Source organism: Spinacia oleracea, chromosome 4 (genome assembly GCF_020520425.1).
Source record: "Spinacia oleracea cultivar Varoflay chromosome 4, BTI_SOV_V1, whole genome shotgun sequence".
Lineage (NCBI taxonomy): Eukaryota > Viridiplantae > Streptophyta > Magnoliopsida > Caryophyllales > Amaranthaceae > Spinacia > Spinacia oleracea.
This window is the reverse complement of record NC_079490.1, coordinates 8,957,591-8,977,690: the sequence shown is the minus strand read 5'-3', so window position 1 is coordinate 8,977,690 and position 20,100 is coordinate 8,957,591. Positions and strand designations below refer to the sequence as shown.

General features: G+C 38.3%; 1 protein-coding gene and 1 pseudogene across 1 annotated transcript in view; both read right to left on the bottom strand.

Annotated features, from left to right (window-relative positions):
- LOC110779289 (uncharacterized) overlaps positions 1–11,004 on the bottom strand; it is a 32,026-nt gene extending 21,022 nt beyond the window's left edge. Inside the window, exon 1 of the mRNA XM_056841339.1 lies at positions 10,693–11,004. Coding sequence (XP_056697317.1) covers positions 10,693–11,004 — 312 coding nt within the window. The remainder of the gene's footprint in view (positions 1–10,692) is intronic.
- Positions 11,005–18,106: 7,102 nt separating this feature from the next.
- Positions 18,107–19,378, bottom strand: LOC110794373 (uncharacterized; annotated as a pseudogene).
- Positions 19,379–20,100: the final 722 nt, after the last annotated feature.

Here is a 20,100-nt window from a genome sequence, read left to right as displayed (position 1 = left end):
TCTCGACGTCAATTGTACTATGGTTGGAACGTCTGAAACTGCAGACGACCTTTATGGGTTTCAAATGGAAGAAACAATCCAGTTCATCGAAGATTATGATCCAGCATTCCTAGACCCGCATGCATCCCGAGTCATCCCTAGGATGCTGTTAGCTCAAGGATATTTTCCAGGAACCCCATTGGGCATAAGGAAGAAGGAATGCACATTCCATCCTTTTCCCAACAAATCTACTCCCTTTGGCTTAGGTTATGAGCCAACGGAGGAAGATATTGTTGACCGCCTATCCAGGCTACGCCTTAACAAAACTAAACAAACCACCCTCCTTCCCCCATATCAAAGGACCCTTAACGGGATGTTCATTCGGGAAGGAGAAGAACACCCATGCTGTGATTTCCCTGAACCCTTCGTTCAGGATGGCTTGCTAAAACCCGGATTCGAAATTTTCCATGACTGCCACACCTTGGATGAGGCACCCCACCTCACCAAGACTAAAACAGCTGAAATATTGGACAACCAGGCTCTGTGGACATTGTTTAACGAATCGAGGCCTATGGAGGACGAGACTGTGATGACTACCCTAGCTTTACAAGATGAAGGTTTCGATCCAACCCGGTTAATCTCTCCTGCATCAACACTAGAAGAGGTCGAGAACGGATGGGTGAAGACATATCAGTGGGTCAACGCAAAAGGAATAGGATTCAAGATGAGTACCGGTGAAGGACCGAAGTTTTATGAGACTAAACCCCAGGCTTGAGCCATATAGAGCACCATTAGTAAAAAAACGCCTAGTAGTTCTTTAGATTGATAGAAAAAATAATAGAGACTTTAGATGGTCCTAAGGCCCCTTAGAATATGGGTCAGTTTTATTTCAGTGTGTTTTCCTTACTTTCCAAATCAATAAAGGCGTAATATTTCTCCTAAAATTTTTATTCTAACACTAAATAAACACCAAATGTACTTGCAAAATAAAAAAATAAGGAAGCGGCCCACTCTAGGCCCAACAAACAAAGGCCACTCGGTTTTGAAATAATGCCATGTGAACCAGTTCCCGAAACCCACAAAATAAACCACCCTATCCCATCCTCAAAACCTAAAAAGCCAACCAATGTCATCATAAGAGCCAATCCATGCAACCCAAAATCAAAAGGAAATCAAAAATTTAAAACAAATGCAAATGTTACCAAAAAAATAAATTCATAAAACATAGATTCCATCATACCTTTCACTACCAACATACCTCCAAAGCCTACACAAAGATCTTCATAAGTTCCGCACCCTAACTCCATTTTCAAAACTTTTTTGAGTCACCAATAGAAAAAATTAATCTGGACAAAAATGCGTTTCACAGCCTCAAAATTAACTTTAACTACAAAGCAAAATATCAAGGCACAAAAAACGAAATAGAAATAAACGCAAGAACATGTGAAGCAAAACGTCAAAAATTGACCGCCCAAGTCATTTTCAGCGCCCAGGGCTGTGCGCCGAAATTTCTGACGCCCCAGCCTGGGCGTTGAAACTCTTTGCCTGCCAAAGGTTTTCTTTTTCGGAAGTGCTCGTCATTTTATCCGCACACAACGGAAAAACAACGAACACTTGGGGGATACAGTACGTATCCAAATAGGTTTACCAACAAATTGGTCGAATTTTACGCAACCTATAAAAAAAACGGCAGATGAAAATAAATGGCAAATACTTCACTCATTTGACCGATTAAGTAATATGTTTCCACTTCAGGACATATCTACCGAAATCCGGCATACTAGAACTTATTCTAAAGCTAGAACTACGCGCGACCTGATTCTGACAAGATACGTAGGCAATCCTTACCAAGAATTCGGTCCAAATAATAATAAAAAAAAATTATATTCTTTGTGTAAAAAAGTGTTAGACATATAAACAAAATTGAATGGAAACTAAAAATACGCCTTTATTAAAATATAATAAGAAGGAAAACAAAGTGCTAGAAATAAAAAACAAACACAACTGAAATAAATAAAGGGCACCTACACCCTAGCAAGAACTACACTACTCTAGTTCTTCCGGATCATCAAATAAAGTCTTGTAGAGAGCAATGTTCGCAGGATCCACCCCCATAGTCTTCTACGCTGCCCCAATATCAATCTCCATAAGAGCCGGCTCCTGGACACTAACTTCCAAAGATGTCAAGGCTTCAGAAACATTCTCGATTATAGCCCGCTCAACCTCGAAGGCACAGGCAATGGTGGGAGAAGGACTACTATCATCAACTAGACTAGCCACTGTTTCTACAGGCGGCTGAGCCTTCCTAACCCATACATTGTTCCGGCGACGATCTCCGCGAGAGCTTGCATTTCTTTTAACAACAGCAGGCCCCTTCATGTTAGGCATCTTTTTAGGCCTGACACTGGAACGGGGAGGAACTTCCTTTCGCTTTCGATCAGGACGAGCTTTCACAGTCTTAAAACTATAGGTACGAGGTCTGGCAGAATCAGGACCCTCAAACTTAACACGAATACGAGGTATCAAAAGCTCAGTCGGCTCCCCATTACGAGCCTCGGTCCTCACATCTTTGTCATCGGAACTCATCCACAACTTATAGTTTGCAGAAAGACCCACAAAGTGTGAGGGGGTCGAAAAAGCGCGAGGCTAATGCGTGACCTTGTCCCTCGTGGGTGTGACGATTCTTTTTATTCAATCAAGTGTAATTGGATTTCCTGTGAGTATACACCCAATTGACTAGTAATATAGGAGTCGCCATTCAGTTTTTAACGACAATGAGAAAAACTGACAAAACCCGGTTATCGTGACATAAAGAGAGTGCAATTATGTTTGACCACGATGGCCGTAGGTTCCCTTGTGATCCCTGGTGTGGGGATCTCTCAATATACACCCGCAAGGTAGAGATTGAGGGTTCGGGGGACTGTTACTACCGAGAGGAGTAATTCGCTCGTCGATAACTCCAGAGGCAGGATATCCTTACTAGCTCAGCATAAATAATTGAAGGGACATGCGTTAACTATTAAACTAATCTGAGTTGATTTTAGCAATATGCAACATATAATACTAATTCGATCGTGATTATCTGATTTAAATAACATTAAGGGACCTAGCATGATAATCTGATTTCCCGAAAATATTATATTTGTTAGGCGTGATAGAACAATCAAATTAGGTTAGTTTAACAGTTCATAAAAAGGGCGAGGAAAGCAGTTAAATCATCGAAAAGGGACACGTTACGACGCACCCTTGAGAGGTGCGTCACGGTTCTCAGAAAACTAACCACTTTGACTTTGCTATTTCTCCTTTTTATTTAACGAATCTCAATTATGGGACAGGATACGTTCTGTTCGATTTATGGATCGATTGCGACAGAACGTGTGAACAGTTTCGCAGCGAGAGGCTTAGGTTAGGGGTTTAGAGTCAATACTCAGAATATATTATGTGTTGTTGTGTGTTGTTTCACGTCGAAACTAGGGGCCTATTTATAGGGAAGAGTTCGTGGAAAGATAGAATTGCAGAGTTCTAATCCGCAAAGAATTAGGAAAAGAGACGTACCCAGGTATTTTCAGCGCCCAGGCCTGGGCGCCGAAGATTTCGGCGCCCAGGGCTGGGCGTTGAAAATAGAGATCCATGTAATTTCAGCGCCCAGGGTTGGGCGTCAAAGATTTCGGCGCCCAGCTCTGGGCGTTGAAAGTGATGTCTGGGCCAGCCCTGGGCGTAGAATTCGGCCCAGACATCACTTTCAACGCCCAGAGCTGGGCGCCGAAATCTTTGACGCCCAGCCCTGGGCGGTGAAATTACATAGATCTCTATTTTCAACGCCTGGCTCTGGGCGCCGAAATCTTCGGTGCCCAGGCCTGGGCGCTGAAAATACCTGGGTACGTCTCTTTTCCTAATTCTTTGCGGATTAGAACTCTGCAATTCTATCTTTCCACGAACTCTTCCCTATAAATAGGCCCCTAGTTTCGACGTGAAACAACACACAACAACACATAATATATTCTGAGTATCGACTCTAAACCCCTAGCCTAAGCCTCTCGCTGCGAAACTGTTCACGCGTTCTGTCGCAATCGATCCATAAATCGAACAGAACGTATCCTGTCCCATAATTGAGATTCGTTAAATAAAAAGGAGAAATAGCAAAGTCAAAGTGGTTAGTTTTCTGAGAACCGTGACGCACCTCTCAAGGGTGCGTCGTAACGTGTCCCTTTTCGATGATTTAACTGCTTTCCTCGCCCTTTTTATGAACTGTTAAACTAACCTAATTTGATTGTTCTATCACGCCTAACAAATATAATATTTTCGGGAAATCAGATTATCATGCTAGGTCCCTTAATGTTATTTAAATCAGATAATCACGATCGAATTAGTATTATATGTTGCATATTGCTAAAATCAACTCAGATTAGTTTAATAGTTAACGCATGTCCCTTCAATTATTTATGCTGAGCTAGTAAGGATATCCTGCCTCTGGAGTTATCGACGAGCGAATTACTCCTCTCGGTAGTAACAGTCCCCCGAACCCTCAATCTCTACCTTGCGGGTGTATATTGAGAGATCCCCACACCAGGGATCACAACGGGAACCTACGGCCGTCGTGGTCAAACATAATTGCACTCCCTTTATGTCACGATAACCGGGTTTTGTCAGTTTTTCTCATTGTTGTTAAAAACTGAATGGCGATTCCTATATTACTAGTCAATTGGGTGTATACTCACAGGAACTCCAATTACACTTGATTGAATAAAAAGAATCGTCACACCCACGAGGGACAAGGTTACGCATTAGCCTCGCGCTTTTTCGACCCCCTTACAACAGGTGTCCGTGGTGCATGCATGACCGATAGATAGGAAGATGGCAGTTTATATACCGCCAGACAAACCAGGTCTTTCACTTTCATTTATCATGTTGTATGTAATTTTACCAAGCCTTGGCTTGTAATTCAATTCGAAATAACATAACTCATTTAGCTCATAAAACATCATTTTGATCCTGGGATCAATAAACATATCATTTCTTTCAAAGCATTTCATAAACATCATTTTATGAGAAAACTCAATCAAATCATATTGTAAAGAATAATTCAAACAAATCATAATTCATTCCCACAATCCATAAAACATGTCAAAACATTTAATTCATAAATCCAATCATAACGTCATAATTTCATAATACATTTATAAAGGGATTGCGGGTACTAGCAATAGCCGTTACCTCACTTCCACGACTTTGCTAAGGATTTTCGTTGGTTCGTTCGTCCTGAGCTCCGAGTCCAATTTCTTTAAAAAAAAAAATTAAATAATCGAATTAGTACTAAAATGATAAATAATTTAACTTAATAATTTCGAAACTTTATAATTAACCAATTTTCTAACAATAATGTTAAAAAAATATATATTTTCATAGTTTTAATGAAAATATAATTAAACGCCTGAAGAATTAATTGAAATTTCAATCGAAATATATATATATATTCCTTAATTAATTTACACGAAAATCTTATTTAAATTTTGTCCTTGATAAATCCATTTAGTAACTTATTTTAGTTAAATCGATAATATAATTTAAAATCAATATTTTATAAAATCATAAATTTTATAAGTAATGAATTTTATAAATAACGAGTTTTAATAAAAATATAAATTTCGAAATTTAACGAAATATTATTATTATTACTCGGATTTTTAATCAAAATACATATAAGTTTTTAAATCAATTTTTATGAAAGTATTGTTTAAATTTCATTTTGGATAAATAACACTAGAATCCTATTCTCATAAAATCGATAATAAAACCTGGAAAATAATAAACAATTTTATTAGTAAATATACATTTTACAAAAATTATTAAATCCTAAGAATTGATAAATTAGATTCTGAAATTATAAACCAGGCTTAACTCACCCAAAAAGCCCAAATTATAAAATGGCCCAATCTGAATTTAGGTTTGAGGGAGGATTAAATCAGGTTTCAAAAAGGAAACTGATTCCCTTTTTTTTGAATGGGGCACGAACATGGGAAGGAGAACGAAGGAAGCAGGGGAGGAGGGGAGGGGATGCACGACACAGGGGAGCACGGCACAGGGAAGGAGAGGGAGGTGGCTGGCTGGGCGACGCGGTCTGACGCGACGGTGATGGTGGGCGGTGGTTCGCGGCGGAGCAGTTAAGGGGATGGGGGGTGGTGATTTGCGAAACAGGGGAGGGGAAGGTGCGAGGGAGGGGGGGGACGCAGGGTGGTTCTGGGCGGTGGTTTGGTGGATGAGGTTGTTGATGGTGGTCGGAGTAGAGTGGTGCTGGTGGTGTGGTGGTTGTGGTGGTGGCGTGGGGCGAAAGAGGAGGAAGAAAGAAGGAGGCAGGGGACGCGAGAGGAGGAGAGAGCAGGGGAGGGAGTTGTGGTGGGGTGGTGGTGTTCGGTGGTTCTGGGTGGTCGGGAGATGCGGGGTGGTGGAGTGGTGGTGAGGATGGTGGTGCACGGTGGTGGTCGTTGGTGGTGGTTGGTCCGAATCAAGGAACAAAAAGAGGAGAGAAAATTAAAATTGAATTTGGTTTTTGAGATTGAAATTGAAATTGGGTTTTGCTTGTTGAAATTTCACCTTAATTTTTCTGAATTTGTATATGGAAGGTGTGATGAACAAGGGAGTGTACTTGGGGTCCAAGCTTTTGCATTTGGACTGAATTGAGAGGAAGGAGAGGAAGTCAAAACTTCCTGGTTTATGCGTGGAGAGCAAGCAGAAATTTTTCCCCTTTTTTTTATATTTAATAAATTCACAATATTTGGCAAAAAAATTCAGAATTTGTAATTAATTTTCAGAAATAAAAATGTTTAATAATAAATAAATTATCGTTAACGAAAAATAAATAATTTCAGTTTATAAATTCGTCGTTTAAAATAAATCGTAAAAACGATTAAAATAACGAAATTCGATTATTCGTAATTTAATTAAAACGAAATCAAGTTAATAAATATTTTTAATTTAATAAATCGAATTTGAAATTTCGGGGTATTACATCCTTACCCCCTTAGAAAAAGTTTCATCCTCGAAACTGGAGCTCAGTAGAACTAGCCATTCATAGAAATCATACAATTCATACTTATTCGTTCTATTAACTATACAAACATGGCAGAATAACATTATAACATAATCATTCAAATAACATATTAAAATTCATACATCTTATCGTTTCTAAACGAATAACGGGGGATATTTCGCTCTCATTTGCGCTTCGACTTCCCATGTAGCTTCAGATGTCAAGTGATTGGCCCACAAGACTTTAACCATTGGAATTACTTTGCTTCTAAGTCGTTTCTCTCTTCGTTCTAGAATTTCAATTGGTTTCTCCTCGTAAGTCAGGTCGTTTCGCAACATCAAGGGTTCGTGCGTAATCACATGGCTAGGATCAGAAACATATTTTCTTAACATCGATACGTGGAACACATTATGCACCTTTTCCAAGTCGGTTGGTAAAGCTAGTCGATATGCTACTGCACCTACTCTTTCTAGTATCTCATATGGCCCGATGTATCTTGGGCTCAATTTTCCCGTTTGACCAAATCTCATTATTCCTTTCGTTGGCGAAATTTTCAAGAACACGTGATCTCCAACCTCAAACTCTAGTGGTCTTCTTCGTTGGTCCGCATAACTCTTTTGCCTACTTTGCGCTGCCATCATTCTTGATTGGATTAAACGAATCTTGTCAGTAGTTTCTTGAATCAACTCTGGTCCTATAACACGTGCTTCATCGATATCACTCCAACATAATGGTGTTCGACATTTCCTTCCATAAAGTGCTTCGTACGGTGCCATACCAATAGTGGCCTGATAACTATTGTTGTACGTAAATTCAACCATAGGTAGAAACTTCTCCCAGGTTCCTTGAAAATCCAAAATACATGCTCTCAACATATCCTCGACAATTTGATTGGTACGTTCTGTTTGTCCATCAGTCGTTGGGTGAAATGCGGTACTGAAGTTAAGTTTCGTCCCAAGAGCTTTCTGCAATTCTTTCCAATAGGTTGATTGATACCTCGTATCACGATCAGAAACGATCGAACTAGGCACTCCATGCAACCGCACAATGGTGTTCACATATAGTTCAGCAAGTTGATCCAAACTCGAATTGTTCTTCATGGCTAAGAAATGCGCTGACTTTGTTAATCGATCAACAATGACCCAAATAGCATTCATTCCCTTGGTTGATCTTGGTAAACCTATGATAAAATCCATTGAAACTGAATCCCATTTCCATTCTGGCACATCCAGTGGTTGCAACAAACCTACTGGTCTTTGATGCTCGATCTTGATTCTCTAACATGTCAAACATTTAGCCACATACTCTGCCACTTCTTGCTTCATGTTGCTCCACCAATACACTTGCCTTAAATCCTTATACATCTTATTTCCTCCAGGGTGAATCGAGTATGGTGAACTATGAGCTTCTTCTAAGATTCTCTTTTTCAACTTCTCATCATTAGGCACACATAATCTTCCCTGAAACCTTAACATGCCATCCTCTTGAATGGCAAAACCAGGTGACTTCCCATTTTCCACTTCACTCCTTATTCTTTCTAATTGCAAGTCCTTACATTGCGCTTCCTTAATCTCATCAATAAAAGTTGGCTTCATTACCAACACATTCAAGCAAGCATTTCCTTTTATAAACTCAATTTCCATCTTTTGTAGATCATCTCGGTTGACTCGGGAGAAAGTTAGGATAGAATTTAGGTGAGACTTCCGACTTAATGCATCTGCAACAACGTTAGCCTTTCCGGGATGATATTGAATATCAAGATCGTAATCTTTAAGAAGTTCTAACCACCTACGTTGCCTCATATTGAGTTCTTTTTGGGTGAAAATATACTTAAGACTCTTATGGTCGGTGAAAATTTGACACGAAACTCCATACAAATAATGTCTCCAAATCTTAAGGGCGAAAACAACAGCTGCAAGTTCGAGGTCATGGGTAGGGTAATTTTGTTCATGGACTTTGAGTTGGCGTGAAGCATAAGCTATAACTTTTCCGTTTTGCATCAAGAAACATCCTAACCCATTCTTGGAAGCATCACTATAGATTACAAATCCGTCGGTTCCAGATGGAAGGGTAAGAATAGGGGCAGTGGTGAGACGTTTCTTAAGTTCTTGAAATGCACATTCACAATCATCATTCCACACAAATTTGGTATTCTTTCTAACTAATCGGGTTATGGGTAAGGCAACCTTAGAAAAATCTTGAACGAATCTTCGATAGTATCCAGCTAAACCCATAAAACTCCGTACTTCGGGTACATTAGTTGGTCTAGGCCATTCCACAATTGCTTTTATTTTCTCAGGATCAACAGATACACCTTTCTCAGAGATAATATGACCTAAAAATGATATTTCCTTAAGCCAGAATTCACATTTCGACAACTTAGCATATAACTGGTTTTCAATCAACATATCTAACACTTTTCTCAGATGCTCCTCGTGTTCCTCATTACTCTTAGAATATACCAAAATATCATCAATGAAAACAACTACAAACTTATCAAGGTATGGTTTAAAAATACGGTTCATCAAATCCATAAATACAGCTGGCGCATTGGTTAATCCAAAAGGCATCACAACAAACTCATAGTGACCATATCTGGTTCTAAAGGCTGTCTTTGGAATATCCTCAGGTTTAATTCGAAGTTGGTGGTAACCTGACCTCAAATCAATCTTAGAAAACACTTTTGCACCTCGAAGTTGGTCAAACAAATCATCAATACGGGGTAAAGGATACTTATTCTTAATGGTAATCTTGTTTAACTCTCGATAATCTATGCATAACCTCATAGTTCCGTCCTTTTTCTTCACAAACAAGACAGGGGCTCCCCAAGGTGAAACACTAGGTCGAATATATCCTTTTTCAAGTAACTCATCTAATTGTTTCTTTAATTCTTGTAACTCAGCTGGTGCCATTCTATATGGTGCCTTAGAAATAGGGGTGGATCCTGGAATTAATTCAATGCTGAAATCTAATTCTCTTGGTGGGGGCATACTAGGTATTTCTTCTGGAAAAACATGTGGGTACTCACAAACAACAGGTATGTCGGTAATGGAAGGTCCAGAGGTATTTAAGTCAATAACACTACACAGATAACCAGATAAACCACTCTCAATCATTTTACGTGCTCTCAAAGCATGGACAATTTGAATCGTTGGTTTTCTTACTAACTTATGGAATGAAACTCTATCTCCATCTGGCGTTATAAGGGTCACACTTTGCCTCGAACAATTAAGGTTAGCTTCATACTTAGTCAACCAATTCATTCCCAAGATTACATCAAATTCAGATAGGTCAAAAGCTATTAAGTCTGCTCGAAACTCAACTTTCTTTATTATAATAGGGCAATCCTTATACATGGTTCTACATTTCACAATTTCTCCACTAGGAAGGGAAACACTCATAGCATGAAAGTCACAACATGGTTTCAAATTTAAATACTTTGCAAACAATGGAGAAATAAAGGAATGTGAAGCTCCAGAATCAAAAAGAACATGAGCTGGTAAAGAATGGATAGAGAAGGTACCGGTGATAACATTATCATTCTCATCTGCCTCATCCTGTCTCATCACAAAAACTCTTCCAGCTGGCGGTGGTCGGGGTGGGTTGCGGTTTGAACCTCCTGTGTTGATGTTGTTCCGACCACGATCGTTGTTAGTTGAAACTGGTCCTCTCGTGGTTGGGGTTACCTGCTTCGGACAATCTCTGATGTAATGATCATGGCTCCCACATCGAAAACAAGTGTTCGATCCTACACAGCATTCACTCTCGATGTGGCCTCTTCTCCCACATTTGGCACATTCTTGCGCCCTATTATTCTGGTTTCCACGATAACCTTGTCCTTTGTTTCCAACATCGTTCCTCCTTTGGTTTCCCTGATAGCCTTTGTTAGGCTTCTTTGCTCCTCCTTGACTCTGGTTTTCATTCCTCCTTTTATACCCAACATTCTTCGCTTCTCGAAGCAGTACCACTCGCTCTACGTTAGCTGCAATATCAACCATATCCTGGTATGAAGTAAACCTCTGAGTGGACAACCTATCCTGGTACTTAAGGTGCAGTCCTCGCTCGAAACGGTTCATCCTGGACTGCTCTGTCGACACCAAGTCTGGTGCAAACCTTGACAACTCCATAAACTTATTTGCGTATTCCAACACGCTCATTGTTCCTTGTTGCAAGTGTAAAAATTCATCTTCTTTTTGTTTCCTCAAGGATGGTGGATAAAACTTGTCTCTCATTAACTTCTGTAATTCGTTCCAACCAAATCCAGGCCCATTCTTTCGTTCCTTGTTAACTTTCCACCATAATCCTGCTTGACCCGTCAAGTAGAACACTGCGAAATCAACTCTCCATTTCTCAGGGCATTGCAGGGTTTCAAACAACTGATCAATGCGACTTATCCAATCCTCGAACTCAACTGGATCGGGCTTGCCATCTGGGACGGTGGGTTGAGCGACGAAAAGTTCTTGAACATCGTTGCGCTCTCATTCCCACTAACATCTTTCTTCTTCCGAGAATCATGGACTAATTCGGCCAACATTGCACTCACATTTTCCAATCGTTCCATCCTTTCCTCGTGGCCATTAACATGGACATACTCCTCGTGAGTAATGTCGTTATCATCATGAACATGATGCTCGTTGCGAGCTCCGTTAGCAACATCGTTGATAGCATCAATGGTCGACATTCTGCATAACATATCTTATCAGATTGAAGCGAAATAATAATATAAAATAAACCCTTTGATCCCGTTCCTACACTCACACTCATATTCATTTTAACTTAGCAAGATTTTAGAACATTCTTTTTAACTCATTCCTTAAAATTCTTTACTTAAAGCCTAATGAATTCTATTCGTGCGAAAACCCGTAAGGTTTAGCACTTATGGTCCAGAACCTTTGCTCTTGATACCAAACTGTAACGCCCCCGACCTCTAATTCAATAATTAACACATAATTAGCAGCGGAATTAACCTAATTGGTCGGGACATTACCTGCCGTAACTTCCTTTCCGGAAATTACAAGGCAACCATCAATCATAAGCCTTTAAATACTCCAAAATATATATATAATCCTTTATATTATCAAAATAAAAGTGCATAACTTACTAAAAGTCTTTAATTAAAACTATTAAAACTATTAGAACCGTAAACATAAACTAGGTGGATAATATTAAAGTGAAACTCCTCGCCACTACTCGTGTCCATCATCCCCCGCAGTACCTAAAACGGAAAACAAAACGGTGAGCCGAAGACTCAGTAACGAACTATTCTAGCAGCGTAAATTCATTTCAATTCATTTTATTTAATAACACAGGGAGAATAGAATGGTAAAAACATTTAACAAAACATCACATTTAATTCATTCATAAAATTTGCAGTTTAACATGCTAGTTGTCGGCAAGTACGAACCGTGAAGGAATTCTCCACTGGGCCTGGGCCCATAAGAGCCTGGGCTCATCGTAACATGGGGCCTGGGCCCTGAGCCTGGGCTCATAAACCATGGGAGCCTGGGCTCGTAATCCATGGGTGGACAGGTGTCCGTGGTGCATGCATGACCGATAGATAGGAAGATGGTAGTTTATATACCGCCAGACAAACCAGGTCTTTCACTTTCATTTATAATTTTGTATGTAATTTTACCAAGCCTTGGCTTGTAATTCAATTCGAAATAACATAACTCATTTAGCTCATAAAACATCATTTTGATCTTGGGATCAATAAACATATCATTTCTTTCAAAGCATTTCATAAACATCATTTTATGAGAAAACTCAATCAAATCATATTGTAAAGAATAATTCAAACAAATCATAATTCATTCCCACAATCCATAAAACATGTCAAAACATTTAATTCATAAATCCAATCATAACGTCATAATTTCATAATACATTTATAAAGGGATTGCGGGTACTAGCAATAGCCGTTACCTCACTTCCACGACTTTGCTAAGGATTTTCGTTGGTTCGTTCATCCTGAGCTCGAGTCCAATTTCTTTAAAAAAAATATATTAAATAATCGAATTAGTACTAAAATGATAAATAATTTAACTTAATAATTTCGAAACTTTATAATTAACCAATTTTCTAATAATAATGTTAAAAAAATATATATTTTCATAGTTTTAATGAAAATATAATTAAACGCCTGAAGAATTAATTGAAATTTCAATCGAAATATATATAGATTTTCCTTAATTAATTTACACGAAAATCTTATTTAAATTTTGTCCTTGATAAATCCATTTAGTAACTTATTTTAGTTAAATCGATAATATAATTTAAAATCAATATTTTATAAAATCATAAATTTTATAAGTAATGAATTTTATAAATAACGAGTTTTAATAAAAATATAAATTTCGAAATTTAACGAAATATTATTATTGTTACTCAGATTTTTAATCAAAATACATATAAGTTTTTAAATCAATTTTTATGAAAATATTGTTTAAATTTCATTTTGGATAAATAACACTAGAATCCTATTCTCATAAAATTGATAATAAAACCTGAAAAATAATAAACAATTTTATTAGTAAATATACATTGTACAAAAATTATTAAATCCTAAGAATTGATAAATTAGATTCTGAAATTATAAACCAGGCTTAACTCACCCAAAAAGCCCAAATTATAAAATGGCCCAATCTGAATTTAAGTTTGAGGGAGGATTAAATCAGGTTTCAAAAAGGAAACTGATTCCCTTTTTTTTTTGAATGGGGAACGAACAGGGGAAGGGGAATGAAGGAAGCAGGGGAGGAGGGGAGGGGATGCACGACACAGGGGAGCACGACACAGGGAAGGAGAGGGAGGTGGCTGGCTGGGCGACGCGGTCTGACGCGACGGTGATGGTGGGCGGTGGTTCGCGGCGGAGCAGTTAAGGGGATTAGGGGTGGTGATTTGCGAAACAGGGGAGGGGAAGGTGCGAGGGAGAGGGGGGGGACGCAGGGTGGTTCTGGGCGGTGGTTTGGTGGATGAGGTTGTTGATGGTGGTCGGAGTAGAGTGGTGCTGGTGGTGTGGTGGTTGTGGTGGTGGCGTGGGGCGAAAGAGGAGGAAGAAAGAAGGAGGCAGGGGACGCGAGAGGAGGAGAGAGCATGGGAGGGAGTTGTGGTGGGGTGGTGGTGTTCGGTGGTTCTGGGTGGTCGGGAGATGCGGGGTGGTGGAGTGGTGGTGAGGATGGTGGTGCACGGTGGTGGTCGTTGGTGGTGGTTGGTCCGAATCAGGGAACAAAAAGAGGAGAGAAAATTAAAATTGAATTTGGTTTTTGAGATTGAAATTGAAATTGGGTTTTGCTTGTTGTTGAAATTTCACCTTAATTTTTCTGAATTTGTATATGGAAGGTGTGATGAACAAGGGAGTGTACTTGGGGTCCAAGCATTTGCATTTGGACTGAATTGAGAGGAAGGAGAGGAAGTCAAAACTTCCTGGTTTATGCGTGGAGAGCAAGCAGAAATTTTTCCCCCCTTTTTTTTTATATTTAATAAATTCACAATATTTGGCAAAAAAATTCAGAATTTGTAATTAATTTTCAGAAATAAAAATGTTTAATAATAAATAAATTATCGTTAACGAAAAAATAAATAATTTCAGTTTATGAATTCGTCGTTTAAAATAAATCGTAAAAACGATTAAAATAACGAAATTCGATTATTCGTAATTTAATTAAAACGAAATCAAGTTAATAAATATTTTTAATTTAATAAATCGAATTTAAAATTTCGGGGTATTACAGATAACTTTTTCTGGTTTTCCCTTTTCTAAAAATTAAAAGGATTGGTTTTCCATTTTTTCCAAAAAAGAGCGATGTGCTGGATTTTCCTTCGTTTTACGTCCCATAAAAACAAAAGGGTTTTCTCGTTTAGCTAGCCCTGAAAATGAGAATCTTTAAAAACATTTTTACCTCGTGGTTGGGCTTGGCCAGGCCCAATTACACTTTATAGCTTTGATTTCGAAAACATCTGTAGCTACTCCCAATGACAAAGTGAGGGAGTTTCTACGCACCTTTAGATCCTTCCAATGACAAAGTGAGGATGTTTCTATACTGCCAGTTGACAAATCCCAATGACACGTGAGGGATATGTCGACATTTCAAGTGATGACCCTTAAGTCAAATGTTATCACTCGGGGGCTCGTGAGACCCTCGCAAAACAGGTCACATACACCATGGCTTGTGTGACGCACTCCGTCTAGTACTTTGACCATCGTCTTACTCCAAGACTCAGTCAAAGTGGGGGCTAACTGTAGACACCTACTTTTGTCCCCATTCCCGAAAGGGAAAGGTTTGATGATGAAAACATATATCTCCACTTGACAACGCATCTCCTATAAAATAACGAATCTCAATTCCCTTTTCATTTCACCCGAAACCTGCTATTTATGGAAACCTGCTAAAAATAGTAACTACCGTAAAGGGTAGCTTCTAGAAGTGGCAAGTCATAAAAGATAGAAACCTGTCAGAACTAGGTGTTGCACTCCAACATAAATCCTAAATGAGATAGAAAACTGCGAGAATCCTATTCCTAATATGATTCGGAAATAAGAGTTACGTATTAATTAAAATCCTAACGAGCCTAGAGTTCGTAACGGGCCCAGACGCATTCCGTCATGAAATTGATACGCACTAAAAGACTCGATTAAGTCTCAAACACTACGGATTTCAGAAATCTGAATCTGACTAAGAAAACAGCCCAGACCCTATTTTCAACGCCTGGCTCTGGGCGCCGAAATCTTCGGCGCCCAGGGCTGGGCGCTGAAAATACCTGGGTACGTGTTTTTTTCTAATTCTTTGTGGATTAGAACTCTGCAATTCTATCTTTCCACGAACTCTTCCCTATAAATACAGCCCCAAATTCGACGTGAAAAGGACACACAACACACAATTATATTCTGAGTATTGACTCCAACCCTTAGCCTAAGCCTCACGCTGCAAAATTGTTCACGCGTTCTGTCGCAATCGATCCATAAATCGAACAGAACGTATCCTGTCCCATAATTGAGATTCGTTAAATAAAAAGGAGAAATAGCAAAGTCAAAGCGGTTAGTTTTCTGAGAACCGTGACGCACCTCTCAAGGGTGCGTCGTAATGTGCCCCTTCTCGATGATTTAATTGCTTTCCTCGCCCTTTTTATGAACTGTTAAACTAACTAAATCTGATTGTTCTATCACGCCTAACAAATATAATATTTTCGGGAAATTGGATTATCATGCTAGGTCCCTTAATACTATTTAAATCAGATAATCACGATCGATCTAGTATTATATGTTGCATATTGCTAAAATCAACTCAGATTAGTTTAATAGTCAACGCATGTCCCTTCAATTATTTATGCTGAGCTAGTAAGGATATCCTGCCTCTGGAGTTATCGACGAGCGAAGTACTCCTCTCGGTAGTTACAGTCCCCCGAACCCTCAATCTCTACCTTGCGAGTGTATGTTGAGAGATCCCCACACCAGGGATCACAAGGGAACCTACGGCCGTCGTGGTCAAACATAATTGCACTCCCTTTATGTCACGATAACCGGGTTTTGTCAGTTTTTCTCATTGTCGTTAAAAACTGAATGGCGACTCCTATATTACTAGTCAATTGGGTGTAAACTCACAGGAAATCCAATTACACTTGATTGAATAAAAAGAAGCGTCACACCCACGAGGGACGAGGTCACGCATTAGCCTCGTGCTTTTTCGACCCCCTCACAACGATAGTTACTTCTACTTGGTGATACAAGACGTTGTATTGCTTATTTTATGCGCAGAATTCCGTCACATGCTAATAAACATGTTGACACAGAGTTACTATTATTTCTTTTAGTGTTTGGTTGGCTCCCAACACTCATCCAATGGACATTTCTTTTTCAATAACTCGTTCGATGCTTATTCTAATTAATTTATAAAGTCAAGAGTCGTGTCTTGAGTCGAGTCGAGTCTTGTCTTGTTTTTATGATTAAATGTTTACTTGCATGTGATTTCAATTATTGTTTTGGGAACCGTGCATGTTAGTTATAGGTTTTGCATTAGCTTGTAGTACTCAACTTTTGCTGATTACATGCTTTATGTCTTTTGGTCATGACATTCTGCACAATGACCCTATGATGATCCCATCATTTGCACTTGCATTGTCGGGGAGTAGATTTTACCAAACAAGACTTTTAGAGGTGACTTGCAAGTGAAGTTATCTCCCAGGATGAGTTGATTGAGAGAGCTTATTTACTTGCATTGTCTTAAACTCTATTTTTAATAATTAGTCTAGGCTATTGTTGGTTAATGAATTTGTTTTAATTTGAATTTTGGTTCGGGCCTCCCCGACAATGCAAGTGCAAAGGATGGATCATCATAGGGTCATTATGGAGAATAAATTCACTCCACTTTCTCAAACCTCTAATTGCAAAAAGCTCCTATATTAAGCTTTTTCAAAATTAAATTTTTCACCTCATAACTCTCTTCCAATCCTCTCCTAACCAAACACTCCCAATTAGCTTTTTTTTAAAGTCAAACCTCTAATTCACCCCAAAAATCCCTTTTTCCCTCAAACTTCTCCTAACCAAACACCCCCTATATACAACACTTTAAATAAAAGTGGATTATTTGGACACTAGATATGCCACATGTGGTAATTTATCTTTCTAAGTGCCACCTTTCCCGGTGAAAGTAAATTAACCCTACTAAGAGCATCTTTAATGGTAAGCTAATTGTCAAATTAGCTTGCCATGCCACATATGATTCCAAGCTAATTTCATTTCTAGCTAGTTTATATCCCAATGGTAAGCTACTAGCTTGTAATTTAAGTGGGTTCCACTTGTCAATTAACTTTTAAATTTTTAATTTTTTTTATTAAATCCTTATTTTTACTATTTTATAAAATTAATAATACATTACTCTTTTTACTTCAGTACCTTGCTTACTTTTTTTCAAAACTTCTTGCTTACTATTACATTTTTAACAATAACTATATTTTATTTTATACTCTACTAATGTATTTTCATAACTTCTTTAACAAAATACATACATTTTCCTTAAAGAAAACTGAAATTTTATTGATATATAAAAAAAGGTGACATATTTAAATAAATTAAACTTATTACTAACATTAAAAAAATTACTCGAATATAATTTAAGGGAGCTTAATTAAGATCTTCGCCTCCGAAACGACTCCAAATATGTTCCACTAGATCAGCCTTCAATTGATGATGCATTTCCCTATCTCGAATGGCTATATCTCTTTCAAGAAATGCTTGAAAATCCGGTGCATGTTCTTGATGAACATCATCACCAACTGTTGGTGAAAAATCACCTTGAGGAAAGTTTTTAGAGAATGTGTGTCGTTCATCTTCAACGATCATGTTATGCAATATAATACATGCATCCATTATATCGTGGATTCTACTTTTATGCCAACAACGCACTGGTCCACGAACTATTGCAAAACGAGCTTGGAGTACTCCAAATGCTCGTTCAACATCTTTCCTTGCACTCTCATGCCTTTTTTTGAATAAAAGCCTTTTGGGATCTTGAGGACGTGTGAAGGTTTTAACAAATGCAGCCCATTCTGGATAAATACCATCTGTAAGATAGTACCCCATATCGTAATGAGTGTCATTGATAGTGAAATTAACCTCTGGAGCTCTTCCCTGCAATTTCTCTTGAAATAAATTTGATCTACTCAACACATTAAGGTCGTTGTTTGACCCAGCAACACCAAAATATGCATGCCATATCCAGAGATCATTTGAGGCAACAGCTTCGAGCATGATTGTAGGATACCCATAATCACCCCTAGTGTATTGTCCTTTCCACGCCGTTGGACAATTTTTCCATGCCCAATGCATGCAATCAAGGCTTCCAAGCATGCCAGGAAAACCATGATATTTTTCGTGCATTTCAAGTAGTCGTTGGACATCATCTTCAGTAGGCTTTCTCATGTACACATCTCCAAACACATCTATAATAGCACGAAAAAATTTGAATAAACAATCCATGGCCGTGCTTTCACCTATTTTGATGTACTCGTCAACAGCATCAGCTGGGGAGCCATAAGCCAAGATGCGAATAGCAGCGGTACATTTTCGAAAGGGAGACAATCCCAATCTTTTTGCAGCGTCAACTCTTTGAATGAAATATTCAGAATGCTTTCCAAGTTCCTCTACAATATGGACAAAAGTTCCCTACTCATCCGGAACCTTCTTCGAAACATGTGTTCTGGATATACAGGTTCAGGAGAGAAGTAATCTTGATAAAGACGTTCTGCACCCGCTTCACGATCACGAGGCACAATTTTTCTCGGAGGATTTTCGAGTAGGAAATGCCCCATTTCTTCATATGATTCATCAATTAATTCCTCATTCCAAATTTGCTTCCAATCAATAATATTGTTTGACATCTTAAATTGAGATTGTTAGTGGAGATGTTTTTCTTTTAGATAAACATGTGTGCCTTACCAATTGCTACAAAATCCATTATATAGATAACACCATGAGAATTAATTGTTTTGAACGGCTAGTTTTTTAACGACTAGTTTTAACGTACATCTAGTTTTTTAACTGCTTGTTTTTTAACGACTAATTTAACGGCTAGCTTTTAACGTACATCTAGTTTTTTAACGGCTAGTTTTGTAACGACTAGTTTAACGGCTAGCTTTTAACGTACATCTAGTTTTTAAACGGCTAGTTTTTTAACGACTAATTTAACGGCTAGCTTTTAACGTACATCTAGTTTTTAAACGGCTAGTTTTTTAACGACTAATTTAACGGCTAGCTTTTAACGTACATCTAGTTTTTAAACGGCTAGTTTTTGAACGACTAATTTAACGGCTAGCTTTTAACGTACATCTAGTTTTTTAAAGGCTAGTTTTTAACGTATATCTAGTTTTTTAACGACTAGTTTTTATAATTTTAACGGCTAGATTTTAACGTACATCTAAGTTTTTAACGGCTAGTTTTTAATCGAGTAATTTTAACGGCTAGTTTTTAACGTACATATTTTAACGGCTAGTTTTTAAACGACTAATTTTAACAATACGAATAACAAAACAAATGATGAAATGTGAATTAGCTAAAACAAAACAAAACGACTAATTTATCAAAGTCAATTAGCTAATTTGAA